Source organism: Camellia sinensis, chromosome 12, assembly GCF_055761805.1.
Source record: "Camellia sinensis isolate YWXY chromosome 12, ASM5576180v1, whole genome shotgun sequence".
Taxonomy (NCBI): domain Eukaryota; kingdom Viridiplantae; phylum Streptophyta; class Magnoliopsida; order Ericales; family Theaceae; genus Camellia; species Camellia sinensis.
The window spans coordinates 87145343-87170128 of record NC_138972.1 but is presented as its reverse complement, the minus strand read 5'-3'; the positions used below and the strand labels follow the sequence as shown (position 1 = coordinate 87170128).

Genomic DNA, 24786 nt, shown 5'->3' with positions numbered 1-24786 from the left:
AAAAATTTATAAAATTATTATTTTTTTAAAAATATTCAAAACAATATAATTTTTTAAACACTAGTCGAGTAGACACTACAAAATAATTAAAATTTTAGAGACAAATTTAGGGATAAAATTATTTTTTAGGGACCAAATATTTTTGTTGCGAAAGTGTCGATATTATTTTTGTAGCAACAAAAATTAAAAATTAGTAATGAATTATTATTCTTTTGGGACCAAATTCTGTCTAAAAAAATAAACCATTTCGAGACCAAATTGTTTTGTTTCTAAAAATCTATTTATTAGTGATATTTTCAAAATTTTATCGCTAAAAACTTTGTTCTTACTTTTCAAAAGGACTTTTTAGCGACTGTCCTTACGACGATGAAAATTAGTCCCTAAGGGTTGGTTTGAGAAGTGGGTTGACTTTTTGATTTTTTGTTTTTTTTTTTTTTGACTATTTTAGCCTGGGCTAAAAAGCTTGGTTTAGGAAGCATTTTTTTGTTTTTTGACTTTTTTTTGTGAGAGAAAAGTGTAATGATTATGGGTTAGATATGATGTTTTGTTTGTTGTGGCTAAAATAGCATATTTTGTCTTTTGTGGCTAAAATAGCCAAAAAAGCCCACAAAATAATGTCTTTTGTAATAAAATTTTCACTTTTAAAAATTAAAATATTTAGTCTATAAAACTCTTATATATTGTAGTGAGAGTAGATTCTTTTTTCTTTTCTTTTCTTTTTTTCTAGATAAATAAACTAGAATTAAACAATCAAAATAATTTTGACTTAAAAATAACAATAAAAAATGGCATGTTTCTGTTGAAATATATTAGACAAACAACTTTGCCGCTTTCATCTTACTGCCATTTTGTATTATAAATTGTTTGATTAAACAATGTTTTCTCAAATGTCATTTTTTTATTTTATTTTTTATAGTTAATCAAATTCGACCCTTGTTATCCCCTTTACAATAATTCTGATAAAAATAAAATATAATTTTTAGTTGCCAAAAAAAGTAAGAAAAAACTAAATCCTTAAATTAATTGGCCAGTATTATTCAACCGAAATCAGTGGCTGTTAGGATAATAAAGACAAGAAGCATGACAAATGAGAAAAAAAATAATATATGGGCTGGGCTTGTTTAACAAAAACAATTTCTATTTCTCTTCTACACACCATTTTTTCATAATTTATATATTATTTTTAGTTTGTATTATTATATATCAACTTAAATTTTTTTTTTATTCCTAATTTGAAAATCAACTTTTGAAAAAAAAATCTATGGGTACACCACAGTCGGTTTGAATGATCTAGAGTTTTTCATTTATATTATTCACACAAAAAAACTAAGTTTATTTGATAATAATAACATGTTTACTTAATTGTGTTTGTCACAAAAAAAAAAATAAAAAAAATAAAAAATATGATTTTCATTAATAAAAGTTATAATTGAATAGATAACAATTATTGAATCGAAATAATTTTTAATATCGATAATATGAATAAAAAATCTTTAAAATAAAAAAAATTAAATTATAAATTCAATTTTTTGAAAATTATGTTTTATGTTTTTTGTATTTTTTTTTTCTTTTTAGTGAATTTTTAAAATTATTTTAAGCAATTTTTTTATATTTTAGATAGACTAAATGTAAATATAATTAAAAAATACAATATTTGCGAACAAAACTTTAAAAAATTCATTAATACCAAAAATATAAAAATTTAGTATATTTTTATATTCTTGTGTATTTATTAATTTTTTAAAATATTTTATTTTTTAAGTATATCTAAATTAGGTGCATTTAAAAAGTAAAAAAAAATATTTAATTATTAAAAAATATTACTAAAAATAAAAAATATGAAAATAAAAAAATTAATTTATAAAAAATTAAATTCAAAATATTGGAACCAAGTGAATACTCTCACCAAAAAAAACAAGGTCCATACTAATCAGGATCACCTCCTTGCATTTCCACCTTGCATTTCTTACTTGTAGGGCTATTGGGCCTACTTTTAGGCCTAATTTTGGTAATCTGAACCGTTTATATTTTAAGATTTGTTCAGTATATCATACCTGTAAAAAATAAAATTGATCAGATATCAGAAAATATGTGTTCGAAAAACTCGAACTAAAAACTATTTTTTTAAAGAATTTAATAAACAGTTTTCCGAACACATGCTTTTTGATATTCGATCAACTTAATTTTTTACAGATATAATGTACCGAATAAATCTTAAAATACAAACAGTTCAAATTATTAAAATTAGATCGGAAAAGAAGTCCAATGGCCCTGCAATTAAATGTAAGAAGAAATGTAAGGAGGGAATCTTTATTGTGGATACTAGTCCGGACAATATCCTTTCTGTCCAAATCTAGACCGTAGAAAGCCCTGTCGAACCAACAAATTATCACCAAACACTTATTTATGACAATTAATTGAAAATAATAAAACCCACTGTCCACAATTCAGCAAATACATTTTGGTTGATTTTTTGTTTTTAAATTTTTTTTTAGTTATTTTAATTTTAGTTAAAAAGTTTATTTGAATTATATATTTTAAATTTTTGTAAAAAAAATAATTATACTTTAAATATGACATTTTGTTTTAAAAAAATATTATGGAACCTAAATATCTATCAAATCTTTTATCAAATTTCTCACATCAATGTGAGTCTCACAAAATTTGATAAAAAATTTAATAAATTATTTAAAATCTCCGATATAACTTTATATTTTATTAATTTATTAATTTATTTTATTTTTTAAAATTAATTTAACCAAAAAATCAGCTCAACCCAGCACCCAAACATCTCTGTCAGCTGTGTTGTGTGTATTAGTATTTCACTTCCAAATTATATAAAAAAAAAAAAAAAACAGAAAATAGTATATACGAATAAAAAGAGCTCTCGGAAGGTCAAAAACCAGTCTTCTCATGGCCGCCAATGCCTAACATATCCAAAATTTCTTCTGTCTCTCTCGCTAACAATTTCTTCCGTCTCTCTCTCTCTCTCTCTCTCTCTCTCTAAATCTTGAAATACACATCTTCTTCACTTCACATCTCCCTACATTCTCTCTCTATAAAACTCTCTCTCCCTCTCCCAAGGCAATTGGTTTATGTGTTCAAAAAGAGATGAGTGAGAGAGTGACGATAAGAGTGTTTCGATTGGAGCTCTGTTGTTGTTGTTAATAGTATGTGGGTTTTAGAGCGTTTGAAGGAGATCTAAGAGTAGGCAAATCTTCGATCAGATCAGATCAGATCGAGCTCAAAAATGGGAAGCAAATGGAGGAAAGCGAAGCTCGCTCTATCATGCCTTTATGTTCCCAGCACAGACGATAACTCCCCTCCCTCCGCCGGGAGGTTCTCCGACTCCGCTTTGCTCTCTCCGCCAATTTCTATCACTCCGACTCCCTCTTCCTCCGGTCTCCGCTTGCCCAAACACGCCTCCAAATCATCCAAAGTTCGTCTTTCTCATCACAGATCATAGCTTCTCTCTCTCTCTCTCTCTCTCTCTCTATATATATATATATATATATTTATATTTATATATAACACTATTTTCTACAGGTAGAGACGCTTAATTGAATCTTTGTTTTGTGATTCGAGATTTTTATGCTTTTGGCACCATTAATCTCACTTCTGTTTTATCTCTAAAGAGTAGTGATAGTTTTTTTTTTTTTTAAACCATTATTTGTTTTTGTTTTGGTCTTCATTGATTGATTCTGAAATGGTTTGTGTATCTGTGAAATTGTATTTAATGTACAGAGCTATTAATTGCTGTGATTAATACTTCTTTTCTATTTCTTTGGCTAAGAGCATCTTCTTGTTATATTTTTACAATGAACACCGACAAAATGATATATTTTAGTATGTAAATGTTTTTTTTAAATTTTTTTTTCACAAAATATCAAATTAAAATGTTGTATGTTGTATGTGGATCTCACTATAGCTGAATCTTGTGTGAAATTTGAGATAAGGTGTAGCAATGCCATAACATGGTAGTCCATATAATTAGACATGAGAGAAGTTTTTCCTGAGTTTGTTTTTGGACTCTTTCATGTGGGGTAGTGCTAGCCTGTTAAGGGGTCTGGATGTGTAATAATGGTGATTTGTGAAGATGGGGGTCTTTGTTGTCGTGTAGTTTTCAGCTCTCATTGGCTCTGTGGGTGGTAAACTGATAAAGTAGGTATAAGTCCCTTTAGGGACCATTGTCTTCTACCCTCATTGTAAAAGGAAAACTACAGTTTACTCTTTAACCTTTTGCCCCTCCTTGAAAGGCAAGTGCTTTGTCTGGTCAGCAGCAGTACTATTCTACACACGGACCCATCTCTCTCTCTCTGTCTCTCTCTCTTCTTTTGATGATAATCTTAGAAAAGCCTGTAAACAGTTGATTGAGAACTTTTCTACAATATGCTTCATCAAAGTGAGATGGGGTTTAAAAATGAATAATAATATTATACAACCAACTAATGATTTCTCCTCCTTATGATGGATGGATGGATGGGCTTTGATTCCTCCCCCCCCCCCTCTCTTTTTTTATTGCCTTGAAAGCTTCATCATTAGTCTGAGAATTGCTTGTTTGCCATTTTCTTTTTAAAAAGTTGCTCTCTTGATATATTCTTCTAAGTTTGACTCTACTAATTGTAAGTTATTTTAACCCACAATGATGCAGTTAAGTGAATTTTCCTTGATCTAGAGTATGATATGGATAGGTTGCATTGAATTTCTTCTTTTTATGCGCCTGGCTCAACAATGTGGCTTACATGCAGACATGAGGGCCAGTCTTTAATACCACAGGACCTTTAAGATTTGATGGCCATCTAATCGAGGCAATATTTTTTTCTTGATAATGGTGCTTTAGTTTTTAGTTTATGAAAAAATTCAACAATTCAGACCACTTTTGATTTGTGTCAACAGCCAGTATTTAATACCAAAGGACCTTTAAGATTTTGATGGCCATCTAATCGAGGCAATATTTTTTTCTTGATAATGGTTCTTTTAGTTTTTAGTTTATGAAAAAATTTAATAATTCAGACCAGTTTTAATTTGTGTCAACCTGTTGAATTCAACAAAATTTTGGGATGGGCCAGTAGGCTATTTGGTTGATAGGATTCCACTTATAATTGATTTTTGATTTAGCTTGATTTTTCTTAATAAAATAAAATACTTTCTGCCTTTGTAGAAGAAAGAAAAAAGTGGCTCAAAATGTTAATTGTTATTGTCTAGAGAGAACTATGTGCTGCGAGTCCTAATTTGTAGAGTAACAAAAAACCTTGAGGGATCAGGAAGTACCTCCAGGTTGAAGTAATTTCATTTCATTATGAATTCATTTGCAACTACTAACTAGTCCTTTTGGATTGCTTGAGCTTGATTATGAAGTGCAGATAATTTCAAAGGGATGATCATTCAATATGTTGATTAAAATTGAAAAAAATTTAGTTCTAGGGGAAAAACTCTGTAGCTATTCTTTCTCAACATATTGGAGTCTCAATTTCATTTCTAAACAAACTAAATGAGCTGATCAAATCAACACTGAAATATCTCATTTCTTTTGAAAAAGTTATGATTGAGATGATTGTGAAAATAAAGCGATATGCACGTCAATATGGGTTCTATGAATATCTAAAGCACAGGGGTGCTTGGGTTTTGATTGTATGTGGGGTTGCATTAAGGTGACATTATGTTAATCTCATATTGTCCTTTAATTTTTACTTTCAAGCTTTTTGATTCGTTATACTGTTTTTAGTCCTGATTCAATGTCCTTGAATCTGCCTTTTTACTTGTATTTCTTTCTAATTGTAGATGACTTGTGCAATATGCCTGACCAACATGAAACCAGGCCAGGGCCATGCCATTTTCACTGCAGAATGCTCCCACTCCTTCCACTTTCATTGCATTACTTCTAACGTAAAACATGGAAACCAAATTTGCCCCGTTTGCAGAGCAAAATGGAAGGAAATCCCCTTCCAGAATCCTTCTGATCTTTCCTGTGGAAGGGCAAGAATGAATAATGTTTCTTGGGCCCGTGATGATGCTTGGATGACTGTTTTAAGACGGCTTCCTTCCCTTCGTGCAGATGCCAATAGGCATGTTACATCTTTATTTCATGCCCCTGAACCAAATGTTTTTGATGATGATGAACTTGTTGATCACCAACCTGTGACTACTGGAAAGGGTTCATTCAATGATGATGTTGCCAATGACTGTTCTATTCGAGCAATAGAGGTCAAAACATACCCAGAAGTTTCTGCTGTTTCAAGATCAGCTTCTCATAATAATTTCACCATTCTAATCCATCTAAAAGCTCTTACAAGCAGAAGACAAAACTGCGGGGTTAATGATGCTGACTTGCCGCTAGCATCTCAAAATTCTCGTGCTCCAGTTGATCTTGTCACAGTGCTTGATGTCAGTGGCAGCATGTCAGGTACCAAGCTTGCTCTGCTAAAACGAGCCATGGGATTTGTGATACAGCATCTTGGCCCTTCTGATAGACTTTCGGTTATTGCCTTCTCCTCCACTGCTCGCCGTCTGTTTCCTCTTCGTCGAATGACTGTTACTGGAAGGCAGGAAGCGTTACAAGCCGTTAATACCCTGATTTCAAATGGTGGGACAAACATTGCTGATGGCCTAAAGAAGGGTGCCAAGGTGTTGATAGACCGCAAGTGGAAGAATCCAGTGGGCAGTATCATACTGTTATCTGATGGACAGGATACATACACTGTCAGCAGTCCTGGTGGGGCCCGTTCCCGAAGCGATTACCAGTCGCTTCTCCCATTGTCCATTCATCGGAATGGTGGTACAGGCCTCCACATTCCAGTACATGCTTTTGGGTTTGGTGCAGACCATGATGCTGCTTCGATGCACTCAATCTCTGAAAGTTCTGGGGGAACATTTTCTTTCATAGAAGCTGAGAGTGTCATTCAGGATGCTTTTGCACAGTGCATTGGAGGGCTTCTGAGTGTGGTGGTGCAGGAACTTCAGGTCAGAGTTGAGTGTGTTCTCCCCAGGCTGCAGCTTGGTTCAATTAGAGCAGGAAGTTACAAAACCAGTGTGATGCCTGATGCAAGACTGGGTTTTATCGATGTTGGTGACTTGTATGCTGAAGAAGAGAGAGACTTTCTAGTAACAGTTGATATTCCAGTTGATGGGTCCTGTAATGAGATGTCATTACTGAAAGTTGGATGTGTTTATAAAGACCCCATTACAAAAGAATCAGTAACCTTTGAAGAAGCCGATGTACTGAAGATTCAGAGGCCTGAAATAACTGGAGATTTAGTGGTGTCAGTGGAGGTGGACAGGCAGCGAAACAGGCTCCGAGCAGCTGAGGCTATGGCAGAAGCAAGAGCTGCTGCGGAACGGGGTGATCTAGCTGGTGCAGTGTTTATCCTGGAGTGTTGTCATAAAGCGTTGTCGGAAACCATGTCAATGCAAGCTGGTGATCGGTTATGCGCTGCATTGGGTGCAGAATTAAGGGCAATGCAAGAAAGGATGGCGAATCGCCATGTTTATGAGTCATCTGGTAGGGCTTACGTTTTGTCTGGATTGAGCTCACATTCATGGCAGAGAGCAACGGCACGAGGTGATTCAACAGATAGTACAAGCCTTGTGCAGGCTTACCAGACCCCATCAATGGTCAACATGGTTAACCGATCTCAGACTATGATCTTTGGTAGTCCTTCGCCGCAACCATCAGTCAGACGACTCAGACAAGCTCGATCGTTCCCTGCACGACCTCAGCCAAGGTAATCCTTGGCTTATTTTTTAAACTTCTCCTTGAATTATGTTCATAGGATCCATCTCAGCACCTCCTTTCTGTTTCTTGTTGTTTTGTTTTCTTTTTCATGGTTTTGGGTAAGTTGGGGATAACTTGAACAGAGATAGGGATAAGAGGGATTTGGGTATATTTCTTTGTTTAGTCTGCAGTGGACATGAATAAATTGGGGACAGCTGGGAAAATGGCTTTTGGGGAAATACGGTGAGAAGGAAAAAGTGCAAAGTTCGATTCCATGGTTTTGTATATAAAGTAGAATTAGTCCTTTTTCTTTCTTTCATTTCTCTTGTTTTTTTGGGGTCTCTTTGAGAGGAAATGGAGGAGGTATAGCCTTGTAATTGTGGGGATACGGAGGAGAAATTCTTCAATTGAGATATGATATATCCGCTCTTGATTCTTTTGACAAAGTCTCTTTTGGTGCAATATTCATTTTGTTCCTTCAACAGCTCTTGATTATTCAATTAGCATTACATTTTTTATACACATGCCTGAAAGGATTTGGTACATCTGGCACATGACTCCCTGTCTTCAAAAAGATATACTTGTTATCCTGTCTCATACATTCACAATTAATACGATCTAAATTTTAATTAATTTATAATTTAAAGAAAATTAAAATTGTGTGATTGTTGTAGAAGAGGAACATGCAATTATTCTTTCTTTTCCTTTTTTTTTTTTTTTTTTGGTTTCTTATAATATTAAACTAGTAGAAATAACATTCTGTTAAATGATTTAACCATGGTTAATAATAGTAAGACTTCTCTTTTCTGGTCGGATTACAAGGTCATCAAGATAAAGAACAGAGAAGATCTGGAAGGAGAATTCTCTGCCCATATATATATATATATGAAGTTTAAAAATTGTGCTATAAAAAAATTGACTGGCTTTATAGTAGTTGAAAGTAGCAGCTATGGCTGCTTATTAGATCCACCTCGCAAGTCGTGACAAAATTTACATTGCAATGACCAGACATTTCGTTGACTAGTGGGTGCTCAACAAACTAATGGTGTATCTAAGCGCATGTATGATATATGGTGTGACAATTTAACCCGTACGGATAGTCCAATGGACATTACAAATTTTTTACGTTTTTGTGACGGTAAAATGCCGTCATTAATACTTTTAATATCGTCTCAAAAAAATTTTAGTGACGGCAAAAGAAGGGTTACAACAGAGGTTGTTGCAAAAAAGTTTTAGCGAAGCTTTTTTTTTTTTTTTTGCGACGATAATTGTTGCCTTTTGTGACGGGATTTTACTGTCACTTATAATACGTAAAAAATTGAGACTTTTTGTATTGGAACTTTTTTTACTGTCGCTAAAAATTTTATTTGAGACCGCAAAAAATGTTGTCACGAATTGTGTTTTTTTTGCAACAGCATGATCACTGTCGTCAACGGTTCTAATGTGTTTTTATAATAGTGTGGTGCCATCGCAAAAAAAAAAAAAAAAATCAACAAAATTATTAAAAATACTAAAATTACCTTCTTTTTTTTTTGGCAATGGTGTGGTGTCGTTGCAAAAAAAAAAAAAAAAAAAAAAAAAACTGCAATATAATTATTGAAAATATTAAAATTATCTGTATTAAATGAAAAACAATTGGAAAAAAAAATCAATAATTACATAATAATATCTAAATTCCTACATAGAAATAACAATTTCTCCATAATAAAAATAGTCTTACATCTATAACTACACATCAACAAAATTACTCACTGCATAATGTTCCACAATACATATATGGAAAATGTTTGGGACCCCCTTTTGGGGAAACCAGCACCACCCCCACAGTGATGTGGATCAATGATGTGTCTGCATATATATATATTTTTCTTTCTCTTTCTTACTTGGGCTAATCACAAGTGAATGGGGGTGACGTTTTGTAAGGGTTTGAATCATTACTGTACATATATAATGTTTAAATACATAATGTAGTTCATAATTCAAAATAACATAAACCAAAATTAAAATTTTTTCTCATCATTCTCCGTGGGTAACAAAAATAAAAGTTAGTCACATTTTTCACAAGCATGTATTCCACAAGAAGCAAACACTTACTCAGAAAATATCTGAAAACAAAAAATAAAAATAATTAATGACAATAAATTATGTGTTAATATGTTAATAACGGAAAAATATAAAAATTTAAGTACTATACAATTACAAAAATAATTAAGTAAATAATTTTGCTTAGACCGAAATCTGACTCTGACTCTCAAACCGAGAACGTGATTCGAGTCTCGTCTTTTCTCATAAGTCTCTCGTGCTTAGGCGGTCGTGTGTGCTAAGTTTCATGCTGATTTGATGTCGTTTGGTAATTTTGGGCCATCAATACCTCGAATTATAAGTTTCTTAAGAAATTCGTTTGCCTAGAGGGAACTCCGGCTCTAACTTCCAAATTGGGAACTCGATTCGAGTCCCGTCTTCTTCCACAAGTCTCTTGCGCCTAGACAATCGTGTGTGCTAAGTTTCATACTGCTCCAACGTCGTTTGGTGATTTTGGGGCTTTAACACCTCGAATTCTAAGTTTCTTAAGAAACTAATTTGTCTAGAGTGAAATCCGGCTTTAACTCCCAAACCAAAAACCCGATTCGAGTCTTGTCTTCTTCCACAAGTCTTTCTCGCCTAAACGGTCGTGTGTGCTAAGTTCCGTGCTACTCCGACGCTGTTTGGTGATTTTGGGGCTTTAACATCTCGAATTTTAAGTTTCTAAAGAAACTAATTTGTCTAGAGTGAAATCCGGCTCTAACTCCTAAATCGGGAACCCGATTCGAGTCCCGTCTTCTCCCACAAGTCTCTTGTGCCTAGGTGGTCGTACGTGCCAAGTTTCGTGCTATTCCAACGCTGTTTGGTGATTTTGGGGCGTTAACACTTTGAATTCTAAGTTTCTTAAGAAACTAGTTTGTCTAGAATGAAATCTGGTTCTAACTCCCAAATCGGGAACCCGATTTGAGTCCAATCTTCTCCCACAAATCTCTCATGCTTAAGCGATCGTGTGTGCCAAGTTTCATACTAATTCGACGCCGTTTGGTGATTTTGGGGCGTCAACAACTCGAATTCTAAGTTTTTTAAGGAACTAGTTTGCCTAGCGTGAAATTCGACTCTAACTCCCAAACCGGGAACCCAATTCGAGTCCCGTCTTCTCCCACAAGTCTCTCATGACTAGGCGGTCGTGTGTGCCAAGTGTCGTGCTATTCCGACTTCGTTTGGTGGTTTTGGGGCGTTAACACCTTGAATTCTAAATTTCTTAAGAAATTAATTTTTTTAAAGTGAAATTCGGCTCTAACTCCCAAACCGGGAACCCGATTCGAGTCCCGTCTTCTCCCACAAGTCTCTCTTGCCTAGGCGGTCGTGTGTGCCAAGTTTCGTGTTACTCCGACACTGTTTGGTGATTTTGGGGCGTTAACAGCTCACATTCTAAGTTTCTTAAGAAACTAATTTGTCTAGAGTGAAATCTGGCTCTAACTCCCAAATTGGGAATTCGATTCGAGTCCCGTCTTCTTCCACAAATCTCTCATGCCTAGGTGGTCGTGTGTGCCATGTTTCGTGTTAATCCGAAGGCGTTTGGTGATTTTGGGGGCGTCAGCACCTCGAATTTTAAGTTTTTTAAAAAACTAATTTGTTTAGAGTGAAATCCGACTCTAACTCCCAAATCGGGAATCCGATTCAAGTCCCGTCTTCTCCCACAAGTCTGTCGTGCCTAAAGGGTCGTGTGTGCCACGTTTCGTGCTACTTCGACGCCGTTTGGTAATTTTGGGGCGTTAGCATCTCGAATTCTAAGTTTCCTAAGAAACTAGTTTATCTAGAGTGAAATCAAGTTCCAACTCTCAAATCGGGAACCCGATTTGAGTCTCGTCTTTTTCCCACAAGTCTCTTGTGCCTAGGCGGTTGTGTGTGCCATGTTTCGTGCTACTTCGACGCCGTTTGGTGATTCTGGGGCGTTAAAACCTCGAATTCTAAGTTTCTTAAAAAACTAATTTGTCTAGAGTGAAATCCGGCTCTAAATCCCAAACCAGGAACCCGATTCGAGTCCCGTCTTCTTCCATAAGTCTCTTGTGCCTAGGCGGTCATATATGCCAAGTTTCATGTTACTCCGATGCTGTTTGGTGATTTTGGGGCGTAAACACCTCGAATTCTAAGTTTCTTAAGAAACTAATATGTTTAGACTGAAATCCGACTCTAACTCCCAAACTGGGAATCCGATTTGAGTCCCATCTTCTTCAACAAATCTCTCGTGCCTAGGCGGTCATATGTGCCAAGTTTCGTGCTAATCTAACGCCATTTGGTGATTTTGGACGTCAACACCTTGAATTTTAAGTTTCTTAAGAAACTAGTTTGTCTAGAGTAAAATCCGACTCTAACTTCCAAACCGGGAACCCGATTCGAATCTCGTCTTCTCCCATAAGTCTCTCGTGCCTAGGCTGTCGTGTGTGCCAGGTTTTGTGCTACTCCAACACCGTTTGGTGATTTTGGGGCGTTAACACCTCGAATTCTAAGTTTTTTAAGAAACTAATTTGTCTAGAGTGAAATCCGGCTCTAACTCCCAAATGGGGAACCCGATTCGAGTCCCGTCTTCTCTCATAAGTCTCTCATGCCTAGGCGGTTGTGTGTGCCAAGTTTCATGCTACTCTAATGCCATTTGGTAATTTTGGGGCATTAACATCTCGAATTCTAAGTTTACTAAAAAACTAGTTGTTTAGTGCGAAATCTGACTCTAACTTCCAAACCGGAAACCCGATTCGAGTCCCGTATTCTCCCACAAGTCTCTCATGCCTAGGCGGTCATGTGTACCAAATTTTGTGCTAACAACGGAAAATCCTTTGTCTTTCTGTCTAATTATGGAATTAGCCTCTATAATTTTGGACTGTGTACAGTTAATGTATGGTTTTTCTTAGCTTATAATGCAAAGAAACATTTTATACCTCATCTTCTGGTGGTGGTGTCTATGGAGTCTCATCTCCTGCAGATTCCCTAAATACTCGGTGGCCACTTAATGCATTAGGAGTCTATGACAGTCCATACATAATATATTAATCATATTCAAATTTTATTATATATATAAATATATATGTGTCTGTGTGTGTGTATATATGTTGTATGAAAATTTAACTATCAAACAATTTAATTTATATCGAACATGTCTGTTGAGATCCACACTCGCCCTCTATGACACAAAGGTCATCATCTCAGCTCTCATCTGCTGTAAATGTGTAGAAAACTTTGCACGCATCTCCTCCCTCAATTCATCCTTTAGCTCTGCACGAACATGCTGGGTGATCTGAACAATAGTCGATGGCTAGGGTGTTGACCATGATGGCCCAACACTATCTTTATACACCGCGCTTTGAGGCATAGTTCTCCGGTAAGTCCGACAATATCCACGTTCGTCATGACCTATCAACTCATGGAAAAATGGCATTCCTAGCCTCTAAAGTCTGGCAATCCTCAGGTAGCATGAAGAGTTGACAACTAAACTCATCCTGTATTGAATAAGACATACAAGTACATGTCAAATTAAGATGGTTGGCACAAAAAATAAAAAATAAAATTTAAATTCAATGTTAGGTGTTTGGAAACTACCAAGATCTAGATAACCTTAGGGTCATCTGCTCTACGTATCATAAGCCAAACATTCATCTTATCAATAGCCTCCCTATTGCTGGTCATCTAGATTTTTTTAAAAATATGAAAATTAGAATCCAAATAATTTTCAAATATATAATGCTTATTTATATAAAAAATATAAACCTCATACCGAATCTGAGCGAAAGTAGTATGCCCTGTAGTATGAGGTATGCCGTGAGCTCGCCGATTTTTAGCGTTCTTAGTTGCAATTTTTTGTAACAGATTCAACAAATGGCAGTTCATAAATATGATTTGTATGTTTACATATCATACATATAACTTATTTGAATACCTTAGCATCGAAAGTGCGCCAATACTCTACAAGTTCTTTCCACTGGCTTGGCACAATGTGTAAAGAAACATCATCCTTTAGATTAGGATCAGAACTTCTAGGCTTGAAATACTTTGTCTTAATTTTATTCTTGTGATCCTTCCATATGCTGTTGTAGGTTTTCATGCAGATTGGCTAATACTCTTCTGGGCATACATTCAAATTGTCCTACAAAACACAATTTAAAAGTTTAAATAATAATAACACAATTTTGGAATTTGAATTTTTGGACAAAAATATATTTTTACATTTACATCCTTCCAGATAGTATTAATAATATCGTCAGGCACAGTGATCCAGTCAAGAAAAATAAGAGGAACAATGTTACCATTGCACATAATAAGGCCAAGTTGAGTAGTTAACTTAGACACATTATCCCCTATTGGGCAGTAATTTTCGTCAAATTGTATGTCCAACTTTGTACCAGTACCTTACTCCATAATGCCCTTGGTACATCCTCTACCACACCTAGTTGAAGTTGATGAAGAACTAACATGACATGCGAGATATAATAAGAATAAACAATATACAATGATAATAAATAAATGCAAATTTAAAAAATGTTAATACAAATCGAATTCTTATACCTGAGGTGGGCTGTGAAGAAATTGAAGGGTCTGGAAGATACAATGAGAATAAACAAGTTATATATAATGAAAATAAATAAATGTATATTTAAATAATTTTCATACAAATCAAAGCAAATTTATATACCTGCGGTTGGCTGTGGAGATGATGACTCTAGTTGGGATGATAGCTGCTGTGGTGCCACTAATGGTGGACACACCGGTGGTAGGCCTGGAGGTTGAGTAAATGATAGCTGCTGTGGTGCCACTGATAGTGGTCGATGTGGTGGCACTAATGGCCCCTCTAATGGTGGTCGCTAGGATGCCTCCTCTAATGGTGGTGCCACTAATGGTGGTCGCTGCGATGGGTGGTCAAATGGTGGTGGCACTAATGGCCCCTCTGATAGTGGTCGATGTGATGCCTCCTCTGAAGGCAGTGCTACTGATGTCCTCTTATGTACCACATCGGACATCATGCGTAGGGAATGATCAGGTTTCTTCTTTCTTGCCATAATAATCTGCAAACAATATGATATTAATTGACATTAGAAACATGAAGAATGGTTTTGAATCAACTATAATATGACATTAATTGAACTAATATAATTACAAAGACAAAGTAAATTAAGAAACTGATGATTAACTACAACCTTGGCCTTAATTCAATTACTGATGTTGATTAAATATCAGTCTATTTCAACATCAACTGTTTCCTCTTCTGCGACTTCCCTCACTCAACCAACTTCTTCATCACGGAGCATTATATTTTCTTCCAATTGTCGGCTCATATATGGCTCGATTTCTGGATCAGTCAAATTCATATCAAATACACCTCTTTGAGACATCTTCACCACCACTTGCCAGTCTGATTCTAACGGGTCTGCAACATACCAAACTTGCTCTGCTTGGAATGCCAAGATGAAAGGTTCATTGGTAATTCGATCATCTTGGTACAACAAATGATTGAAGTTGACCAACGTGAAATTGAAGACATCTTCTTTCTTCCATTGAATGTTCTCAATCCAATTACACTTAAACAACACATGCTTCTTCTCATTGGAATATCGAATCTTAACAATATCTCTCAATTGTCTATAATAGTACACAGACCTCACACGAGGATTCTTGTCTTTCTAACTAGCATAATTTATGGTATCTACCTTCAAAGCTACACCATAATTTTGTGTGGCTCGATGGTCATCCATGGCCTTTACTCGACACCGAAACCCATCCCTTATATTCCCGTTAAACCTCCTTGTCAGGTTATGAGGACCATTTGCCAATAGAATAATCTCTTCAGAAAATGTGACATCACTAGTCCTTCGCAAAGTTTGGACCTATTTAAAACAAAAATTTAAAATGTAGTTCGACTTAGGTAACTAGAATCTGTAGATTTAAATACATATATGTTCCTTGAACCAAAATGTAAAGTTTCAATATGTTCACGCCGAAGTTGATGATCGTCGACATGAGACATTTTGAGCTTAAGTACTTCAAGGTGTTTGCTGTGTAGATTGAAAATTTATCAATAAAAAAATTTTGATTCAAAATTTAATAAAACATAATAAAATATTGAGTGACATAACCTATTTTATGAATGGTTAAACCACGCTTGTATTGAATAAGACATACCGATGAGCTTGTACCCAAGAAATATAATCAAGATAAAAGCTTGTGTTTTCACTAACAGCATGACCCATATTATCATCACTACTGTAGTTCCTCACGGGTCGACTAGATTTGGTTTCCACATCATTGAGATATTGTGCACAAAAATTCATGCATTCTTCCATAAGATATCCTTTAGCAATTGAACCTTCTGGATGAGCTCTGTTACGCACGTATTGCCTCAAAGTAAGAAGATACTTCTCAATTGGATACATCCATCGAAACTAAATTGCTCCAGCCAATAATGCTTCATCAGCTAGATGTACAGGCAAGTGCTTCATTATATCAAAAAAATTTAGAGGAAATATTTTCTCTATATGACAAAGTGTTACAGCGATACAATCTTGAATATATTGCAAATCTATCGCACGATTTACTTTGGAACACAATTGTCTAAAGAAATTGCTCAATTCAATCAATGGTTCAATTACATTCTTCGGTAACGATCTTCGAATAGCTAATGGAATAAGTTGTTGCATCAGAATATGACATCGTGGCTCTTAAGACCCCTGCACACGACGCGATATATTGGATGAATACCCATCGGGAACTCTAACTTCCTTCAACACTTTCAAGAACAAATCTTTCTCAGCCTTGGTCATCGTGAATTGTGCTGGTAGTAAATAAGCTTTATTCGACCTTCTTAACTGCAAATGTAGGGGTTTTCTAATATTTATATCTTGTAAATCACGCCGAACATTAACACCATCCTTCGATTTTCCTGCAACCCTTAATATTGTCCACAACACATTGTTACATACATTATTCTCTATATGCATCATATTGAGGTTGTGTCTTATTAGATTGTGCTCCAATATGGCAGTTCATAAAAGATACTCTTTTTCTTCCAGCTATGGGTGCGATGTCCAACTTTTTCCTTGTCTACTTGTTTCCTATACCTGTCTTTAAGGCCCACCCTCTTGTATTGGGTTAAAATACTCTCAGATTCTAATTGTAGCAGCATCTCAGTTCCAAATAACAATTTTGGTTTGAGTTTGACTTCTCGACTACCATAAAATGATACTTTATCCTTTTGGAATTTATGGCCACTAGGTAAAAATCTGCGATGACCTAAGTATGATTGTTTTCTACTATGCTTCAATCAACATGATGTAGTTTCCTTATTGCAACAAGGACATGTATATTTGCCTTTAGTGCACCATCCTGACAAGTTTGCATATGTAGAAAAATCACTAATTGTCCACAGCTGATGCATCAAATGTGGAGACATTGTCATTCCATAGTTCTTTCAACTCCTCAATCAACGGTTGCATATACACATCAATCTTGTCACGAGGTCCTTTTGGGTCGTCAATACGCACAAATAAAATTAGAAATGGTTGCTTTATGCACATCCATGGTGGCAAGTTGTATGAAACGAGCACAACAAACCAAGTGTTATAAACTATGCTTATCATCCTAAATGGGTTAAAACCATCATATGCTAAGCCAAGCCTTACATTTCGGCAATCATTACTAAAGTCAATATTCCGACGGTCAAAATCTTTTCATGCAAGGGAGTTTGTAGGATGCCTAAAGACACCGTCATCAGTTCGTTCCTCTGCGTGCCATCTCATTAACTTGACCATCTTGAATGACATAAACAACCTTTGCAACCTTGGCTTTAAGGGAAAATACCTCATCTGTTTTGTAGCTATTCATTTGCCACCTTTGTAGGATCATTTGAACCACCATCACCATTTGATTTTCATCTAGAACTGTTACATATGACACATTTATCAAGATTGGCATCCTCGTTTCGAAACACCATGCAATTGTTGGGACATGCATCCCACGTCTCATACGTGAAGCCCAAATCTGTTGTGACCTTTTGAGCTTTATAATATGACTCCGGGAGTTTTACGCCCAACGGGAATGCCTCATTCAATAACTCAAGCAAAATGTCAACAGATTCGTTTGTCCACTGATTAAGCACCTTCAGATGTAGAAGTCAAACAATGAATGACAAAGATGTGAACTTCTGACAACTTGGATACAATTCATTTTGAGCATCTTGAAGAAGTTTGAAATACTTTGCAGTCTCTGCATTTGGACCAAGCTGGGGTTCAAATGCATGGGAATCAGGCCCCTATGGTTCATTACCCTCAACACTTGTACCGACATGTGGATTTCTCATAGCCCTTTGTATCATTCCAACCATATTATCCCCAATGTCTAAATTAGCCAATGTTTTATTCTGTCGATTACCATGCAGAGATACATAAGATTCCTCATGATTAATCCAATGTTTGTACTTTTTTAAAAAACCATTCAAAATTAGATGCTCCCGTATACCCTCTCGTACAAGATGGTATTGATTTTCACATTTCTTACACAGACAACTAATCATTGAACCTTCAGTCCTATTGGTGTTGGTAAACACAAAGAATTGATTAATCCCATTAATGTATTCCTTCGACATCATATTTGGCAAATCAATCCAACTCTATCATCTGTACTTCCCTTAAATATCGCTTCTGCACACATCTACAAAAATATCTCATCAAAGTAACTCTAAATATAATACCTACGTATTCATGCATCATGATACCTATCCGTCCAATTTCTCTCAAATAGGTAGGTGGTCTTATCCCATATAGTTATTTACTGATTTGATGGGAGAACCAATAACCTGATAACAGACTGAAGCAATCATATCCAAAGAAAATGCACTTGACTTTGACGTTTACATTGAGAACATAAATAAATGAAATACTTATACAACAACACATGGGACATAAAAATGCTACAAAACACCAAGTATTCCATCACTAATTCAACATGTCTAGAACATCAAGAGATGCACAGAACATCATAGGCTTTAAGAGCCGGGAAAAAAAAAATGCAAACAAAAATAATTGCACCCTCATCTCTTGGTATCAAAGCTATGGGTATATATATAGGACTATGTAGGAGTGTTGTACAAAGGAAAGGGAAAGAATAAGGTAGGGAGAGAATAAGGTAAGGAAAGAATAAAGTAGGGAAAGAAAAAGGCAAGATTTGAACATACCTAATAGGGAGGAGCCTATAATCTAAATATGGAATACAATACAAAGAATAATATATACATATATAATATGTTAATTATATACATATATAATATATTAATATATTTCATATATTAACATCTTAAAACAAGTAGTACACTTCCATTCCATAGCAATGAATTTAGCTATCCAAAGTAATCCAATTTCTCAACTATTTTCTTGAAGGATTCCTTAGGAAAAATAAAATGTATAATATAGAGTGAACAAATTAGAAGCAGCATACTAATAACTCTATTTCAAGAACCTAAACAAGTTATGTACCTCATCTAGTATATAAAGTGAAGCTGGTTTGAAGCACAAGTCTATCCATAAATGTGTCTATTTAATAAATTTACTTTCATTATTGTCATTCTTTTTCAATTCCACAAGTCTGAACAAAAGTAATTTGAACAAGTGTTTTCAATATTAAAACACTAGGAAATAAATTAACCCGAAAAATGTGACCTTAAGTGAGTTCAAATACTAAAAATTACCAAATTACCTCACATGTTGATTGACACCAAAAATTCCTACTACTGTAATGTTAGGCATTCTCTTCTTTTTCTTGCTCGTATTAAATGGCATGTTAGGGCATACTTACCCAAATGTTAATTTGAGTAAAAAAAACAACCCAAACCTTTCACTCCTTGATTCAAACTCATCAAATTAAGTTTTACTCAAATTTTACACAAATGAAGGGAGATTTGATTTAAATCTTGACTCAAATGTCCAAAGGTTATATTTGCTTCATTTATTTACTATATTGCCATGTTTGATATGATGGAAAATTTTAAAAATAATTTGAGTAAAAATTGGCGTTTTCCATTGGAGTTTTTTATATCAAATGAAACTTTTACTCAGATTTGAGTCATGATTGGAGGTGGCCTTAGGTGTCTGTCCATTGTACATTTATAATTACTGTGTATAACAACATTAAGTTTGTTAATTAATGAATATCAAATAAACTCAATACCTTCGGTTAACTCTCCAAAGACCAGACATATTAATCTTTGCATGCATTGGTTTTGAAAGCTCTTCAAGGAATAAGGCATACATCATAATGGTCTAATGGTTTCAAACTCATTAAATTTTAAGGATCTGAAATGAATTGATTTGACATCACTAATTTAAGGCACATTTAATTCAATGTAACCAATGGATTTGAGAGCTTTACATTGTAGGATTTTAAATAACATGGAGAATACAATTACTGGAAATCTGCCTACAAAGTATTTTATATGTACAAGGATCATACCAAAATCAATCTCTCACACACCATTCAATCCGCCACCTCAAAATTATTAATGTCTAACCTTGTTATAAATTTGAAAAATCTAACCTCATAATTGGGCACAATTAAAATTTTTGAAAACAATGAACAAGCAATCCACATGAGTAAATCAACTTTGCATTGGACTAAAAGACAATATTTGTAGAGGGTTAGATGCAAATTATAGTTTATGAATGAATTAATTGATGTTCTCTCACCAAGGTTCTTGTCAAGGGTCTTGGTGAATTGGTTCAAGGGAGGTGGGACCTTCAAGCGCTGGTTAAGGATCCTTCTCTTCCTCTGAATTTGAACAACCTTGGGCCATTTCACAAACCGATGCAGATCTTTCTTCGGAGGCAATGGCCCCCTATCCCAAATTGCTTTGGACGCTTCTCGAACAACGGGTTCACTACCTTCTCTTATACCATATATATACCATCATATATCAACATATTAATTATAGAAAAAGACTGACTACTTATTTGTGAAAATTAATAGAGATGTGATTCTGTGCCAGTTTCTTCTTAGCTGCTGCAGTTGGTTTCACACCTTTCTTTGGGGCCTTCAAAGTATAAAAATGAAATTAACATCGATGATTAATCAAAACCAAGTTTTTTCAAACTAAAATCCAGCAGCATGAAATGTAATCTCGATTAGCTTAAGAAATGTAATCGTAATTACTTATGCCTAGTTGTGAACAACACAGAGACATATATAATACATATACATATATATATATAGAGAGAGAGAGAGAGCATACAGGCGTCACTCCCTGAGTGAGTGAAAGAGGAGCGATTGAGACTGACAAAGCTCGCGCGAGAGAAAGACAGAGACGCCGCACCACCGCTAGCCATCGTCGAGAGAGAGATCGTAATACGCTGTTGCCTCATCACCGCTAGCCGCTGTCAAGAGCGATTGAGACTACTAGCTGCCGTCGCTCGTCGAGAGAGAGTTCGTCGATGAACACTTGCTGTCGTCGCTTGTCAAGAAACTTGTTTTAGGGATTTTGGGGGAAACTGATCTTGCTTCAAAGGTTTTAGGGATTTTGGGGGGAAACGATCGAGCGCCAATGGGCTAAAGAAGCGAGATATCGAAAATTTTTCATTATTTTTTGTGACGGTACATTAAATCGTCACAAATGATAAATCCAATAGGTAAAACGACGCTGTTTTAATAAGGGTTTTTTTGCGATGGAAAATTGCTGTCATAAATTGTCCACTATTTGCAACAGTAAATTTCTCCTGTCTCAAAAAATTTCTTTTTGCGACAGTACACAAGGCGTCGCAAATACTTCTATATTTAACATACCTTTTCTTGTATGGGTAACTACTGTCGCAAAAGCTATTTATTTACGACGGTTTAAAATGCCGTCGCAAAAGATCATTTTTTGTGACGGGATATGCGCCGTCGCAAAAAAGTTCTGTGTTTTATAAGGACTTTTCTTGTAGTGGGTTGAAGGGCAAACATTGAGGTGACACAAACTCAGATTTCTTGGATTAGTGATTGCAGATGTCTGGAGTTTACTTGTCCCAAAGGTCTCACAGATAAGTTAGTGTGAAAGTAGTTGTTCCAATGAACCAATAATCAGCTTTAGACTTTATTCAATTGGGAACACTACCCTCTTGACATTATATGGATTGAATGGTAGATGGAGGGGTGCGACTTGAGGACAGATTGGTGGACTATGTGTATGCACATAAACCCAAAAAAATTGTTCTCTTCTATTGAGAAACTCATAGTGTTAGTTTCATCAGTCATGGATCCTCCATCGCCAGAAGCGCCACTGCTGCCACTACATCCACCCCCACCTGCACGAGCTGGCGGAGGACTTTTGGAATTATTGTAAGTTTCTTTCTTTATTTCTTTCTTTCTTTTTCCCCCTTATTTTTTTATTTTTTATTTTTTCACTTTGAAAGTCCTACAAGAGAAGTTGGTGAAGCTAAAACTTCACATGACTTCTCATATATATGTTTTTGCAGCTTGTGGTGTCTGTGCTGTTGTGGTCTGTTCACATGCTGCTGCACTCCACTGTTTGAGCCTGGGCCTCCACCTCTGTAAGGATACATTGGGCAATTTGGTTAGTCTGTTAGATTGTGCTTGGTTAACGGGAATGAAGGTAGAATCAAATTATCTTTTCAGAATGTTTGTTTTTACGTTTAGTTTATCAAAAACATGATTAAAAACACAGCATAAATGAAATTATCATCTACCATTGTAAATAAGCGAATGATTATTTCATAATATTTTATTTTTATTCTAATAAACTAAACATTATCTAATGTGAATGAAATTATTACATTAGGGCATTGATTTAGACCCTCTTAAAACACCCACCCCCACAACCCCCTTACACACATGGAGGTTGGGGATCGGGTGAGAAGAAAAAAAAAAAAAAAAAAAAAAGTTGACCAATCAAAACTAAAAGGGATCAAGGGAGTGACCCCAAAGGGGTCTCAACCTTATCATTTTTACTTAGTTTATAAAATAAAATACAAGGAGTGATGGAGACTCTCTCCAATCACCACCCCCACCACCCCCACACACGTGGCAGGTGATGATTGGAGGACAAGGGAAACCAAAAAAAAAAAAAAAAAAAAATCCAACCAATGAGAAAGAGAGGGGGTCAAAGGGGTGGAAAAAAAAAAGGGTCTTAGACATTTTTCGTAAAATACCCATTTAATTTAGCCCAGCTGGCTCTCTTTGTGGGACCATCTTCGGCTTGAGTCCAGCCTGGTGTTGATCAAATGGGCTTGCATTCCCATAAATTGTGCTCAGCGTGGGCCTAAATTAAATGTGATGATCTGGGCCAGAAGCCCAAGATCTGGCTGGCTTTACTTTGTTGGTTTAAAATTCTTTAATTAATCTTCAAATTTCAACATTGCCTACTAAAAAAATCACTCAACTAGGGGGCTTTTATACAATTTTCAAATTAAAAAAATATATAAAAATTAATAAAACTTATGAATTTTTATATATAAATTTTAATAAAATTTTTTGAAATTTGAAACAAGACCTAATTTAGTAATGTGATGGGTATCACATTATTTGAGTAAAAATATTTTGTTAGTTTATATAATATAACTTAATCAAGTGATGGATTTGTAAAACATTTGCCATCTTTGTGGGATCACCTTAATTCTTTGTGCGATGACCTTAGTTTGTATAACATTACTTAATCAAATAAGACCAGTTATTTCTTTGTTTTTTTAAAAAAAAAAATCTTTTTTTTTTTTTTTTTAAGTGAGAGCCTTTATTAAAACACTATCATTCTTTTTGTTTCACACTATTTTTTGAATTTTTATAATTATGATTTTGTTCCTCTAACAAATTATTATTAAAGACAAAATATGTATTGATTGTCATCTATGTCATTGCAAAACTGTCATCATTGTCGGTACTACTATAACCTCCCTACCCAGTCCCTGCCACCGTGACCCAACTTCCCTATCCCACTCTTGCACCATCCTTCCCCAACCCTTCTTAACCCTTACTACACTCTTTCCTATACCCTCCCACCACTATCTTTGTCACCTTTCAATCACCCTCAAAACTCTAGACTTTTGCCTCTCCACCTTGAAATCTTACAAGAAGAGGTAGTAAAGGATAAGTGATTGGAAAGCAGGTAGTAAAGAGGAGGGGACTAAAAAAAATGTGAGGGAGAAAAGGACGTTGTTTGGGGTTATAGGGAGGAGATTGAGATTGATAGTGAGGTGAGACTATTATATGTGGTGTTTGTTTTAAGAGATGGAGAGGGGACTACTAATCTCTTGGTATTAGTAAAGGCTTTGGAATGAGGATTGGTAAGGAGGAGGTAGAGATGATATTAGAAAAATAGTGAGGGGATTAGAAAGTTTTTTATTTTGTATATATTGGGAATTTTTTTTTAAATATTAATGTTTAATTTTTTATATTTTTTATTTGTTTTATTATTTTATATAAAAATAATTTAATAATTCCTCACTATTAATCCCCCCACTAACAATCCCTTCACTATTAATCATCTTACTATAAATTCCCTCCATTTTATCTCTGAAAACAAATGGGAATAGTGTTAATTGATGGTTTAAGGTTAGGCTCTGTTTGTTTTCAAGGTAAAATGGAGGGGATTAATAGTGAGAGAATTGATAGTGAGGGGATTAAGTAAAATTGTGTTTGTTTTGATGATAGTTGTTAGTGTAGGAATTGTTAAATTATTTTTATATAAAATAATAAAACAAAAAATATATATAAAAAATTAAACATTAATGTTTAAAAAAAATTCCAAATATATATAAAATAAAAATAAATAAATATTTCTAATCCCCTCACTATTTTTCTAATACCATCTCCACCTCCACCTCCTTTATCCCAATCCCCCTTCCAAGCTCCATCTGAATCTTCTCCTCCATCCTAATCCCTTCTTCAACTCTACAAACAAACAAAACACTAAATAATCTCACATCCATCCTAATCCTCTCCCATCCATTACACCCCAAAACAAACGGGGCCTTACAAAGTTGGAGATGGAGGTATTGTAAGTGATTTGAACCAAGTAAATTTTTATTTTTTTATTT

General features: G+C 35.0%; 1 protein-coding gene and 2 long non-coding RNA genes across 6 annotated transcripts; 2 read left to right on the top strand and 1 right to left on the bottom strand.

The window, feature by feature from the left end:
• Positions 1–2830: 2830 nt before the first annotated feature.
• On the top strand, positions 2831–8157 carry LOC114302735 (E3 ubiquitin-protein ligase WAV3). The gene is made up of 2 exons (XM_028247805.2): positions 2831–3439; positions 5782–8157. Exons 1-2 carry the CDS (start codon positions 3251–3253, stop codon positions 7723–7725), a joined length of 2133 nt encoding a protein of 710 aa, XP_028103606.1. The 5' UTR covers positions 2831–3250; the 3' UTR covers positions 7726–8157.
• Positions 8158–12822: 4665 nt separating this feature from the next.
• Positions 12823–21131, bottom strand: LOC114302747 (uncharacterized). Of its 4 annotated transcripts, none has more exons than XR_014346767.1 (7): positions 20994–21131; positions 20452–20795; positions 14418–14787; positions 14134–14320; positions 13665–13871; positions 13328–13414; positions 12823–13227 (listed from the first exon to the last, which is right to left on the bottom strand). It is a non-coding gene; the product is annotated as an uncharacterized LOC114302747 (long non-coding RNA). The 4 variants fall into 4 exon arrangements; XR_014346769.1 differs by having other exon boundaries at positions 13328–13871; positions 14134–14192; positions 14291–14320; XR_014346766.1 differs by having other exon boundaries at positions 13328–13871.
• Positions 21132–21936: 805 nt separating this feature from the next.
• LOC114302749 (uncharacterized) lies at positions 21937–22512 on the top strand. The gene is made up of 2 exons (XR_003643509.2): positions 21937–22075; positions 22213–22512. It is a non-coding gene; the product is annotated as an uncharacterized LOC114302749 (long non-coding RNA).
• The last annotated feature ends 2274 nt before the right edge of the window (positions 22513–24786 follow it).

What these genes read in the sequence shown, in the direction of transcription:
- LOC114302735 (XM_028247805.2), top strand. Translation starts at nt 3,251, where the DNA reads ATGGGAAGCAAATGGAGGAAAGCGAAGCTCGCTCTATCATGCCTTTAT. An exon ending in ACGCCTCCAAATCATCCAAA is followed by an intron (nt 3,440 to 5,781) that starts GTTCGTCTTTCT and finishes TTCTAATTGTAG; the next exon opens with ATGACTTGTGCAATATGCCT.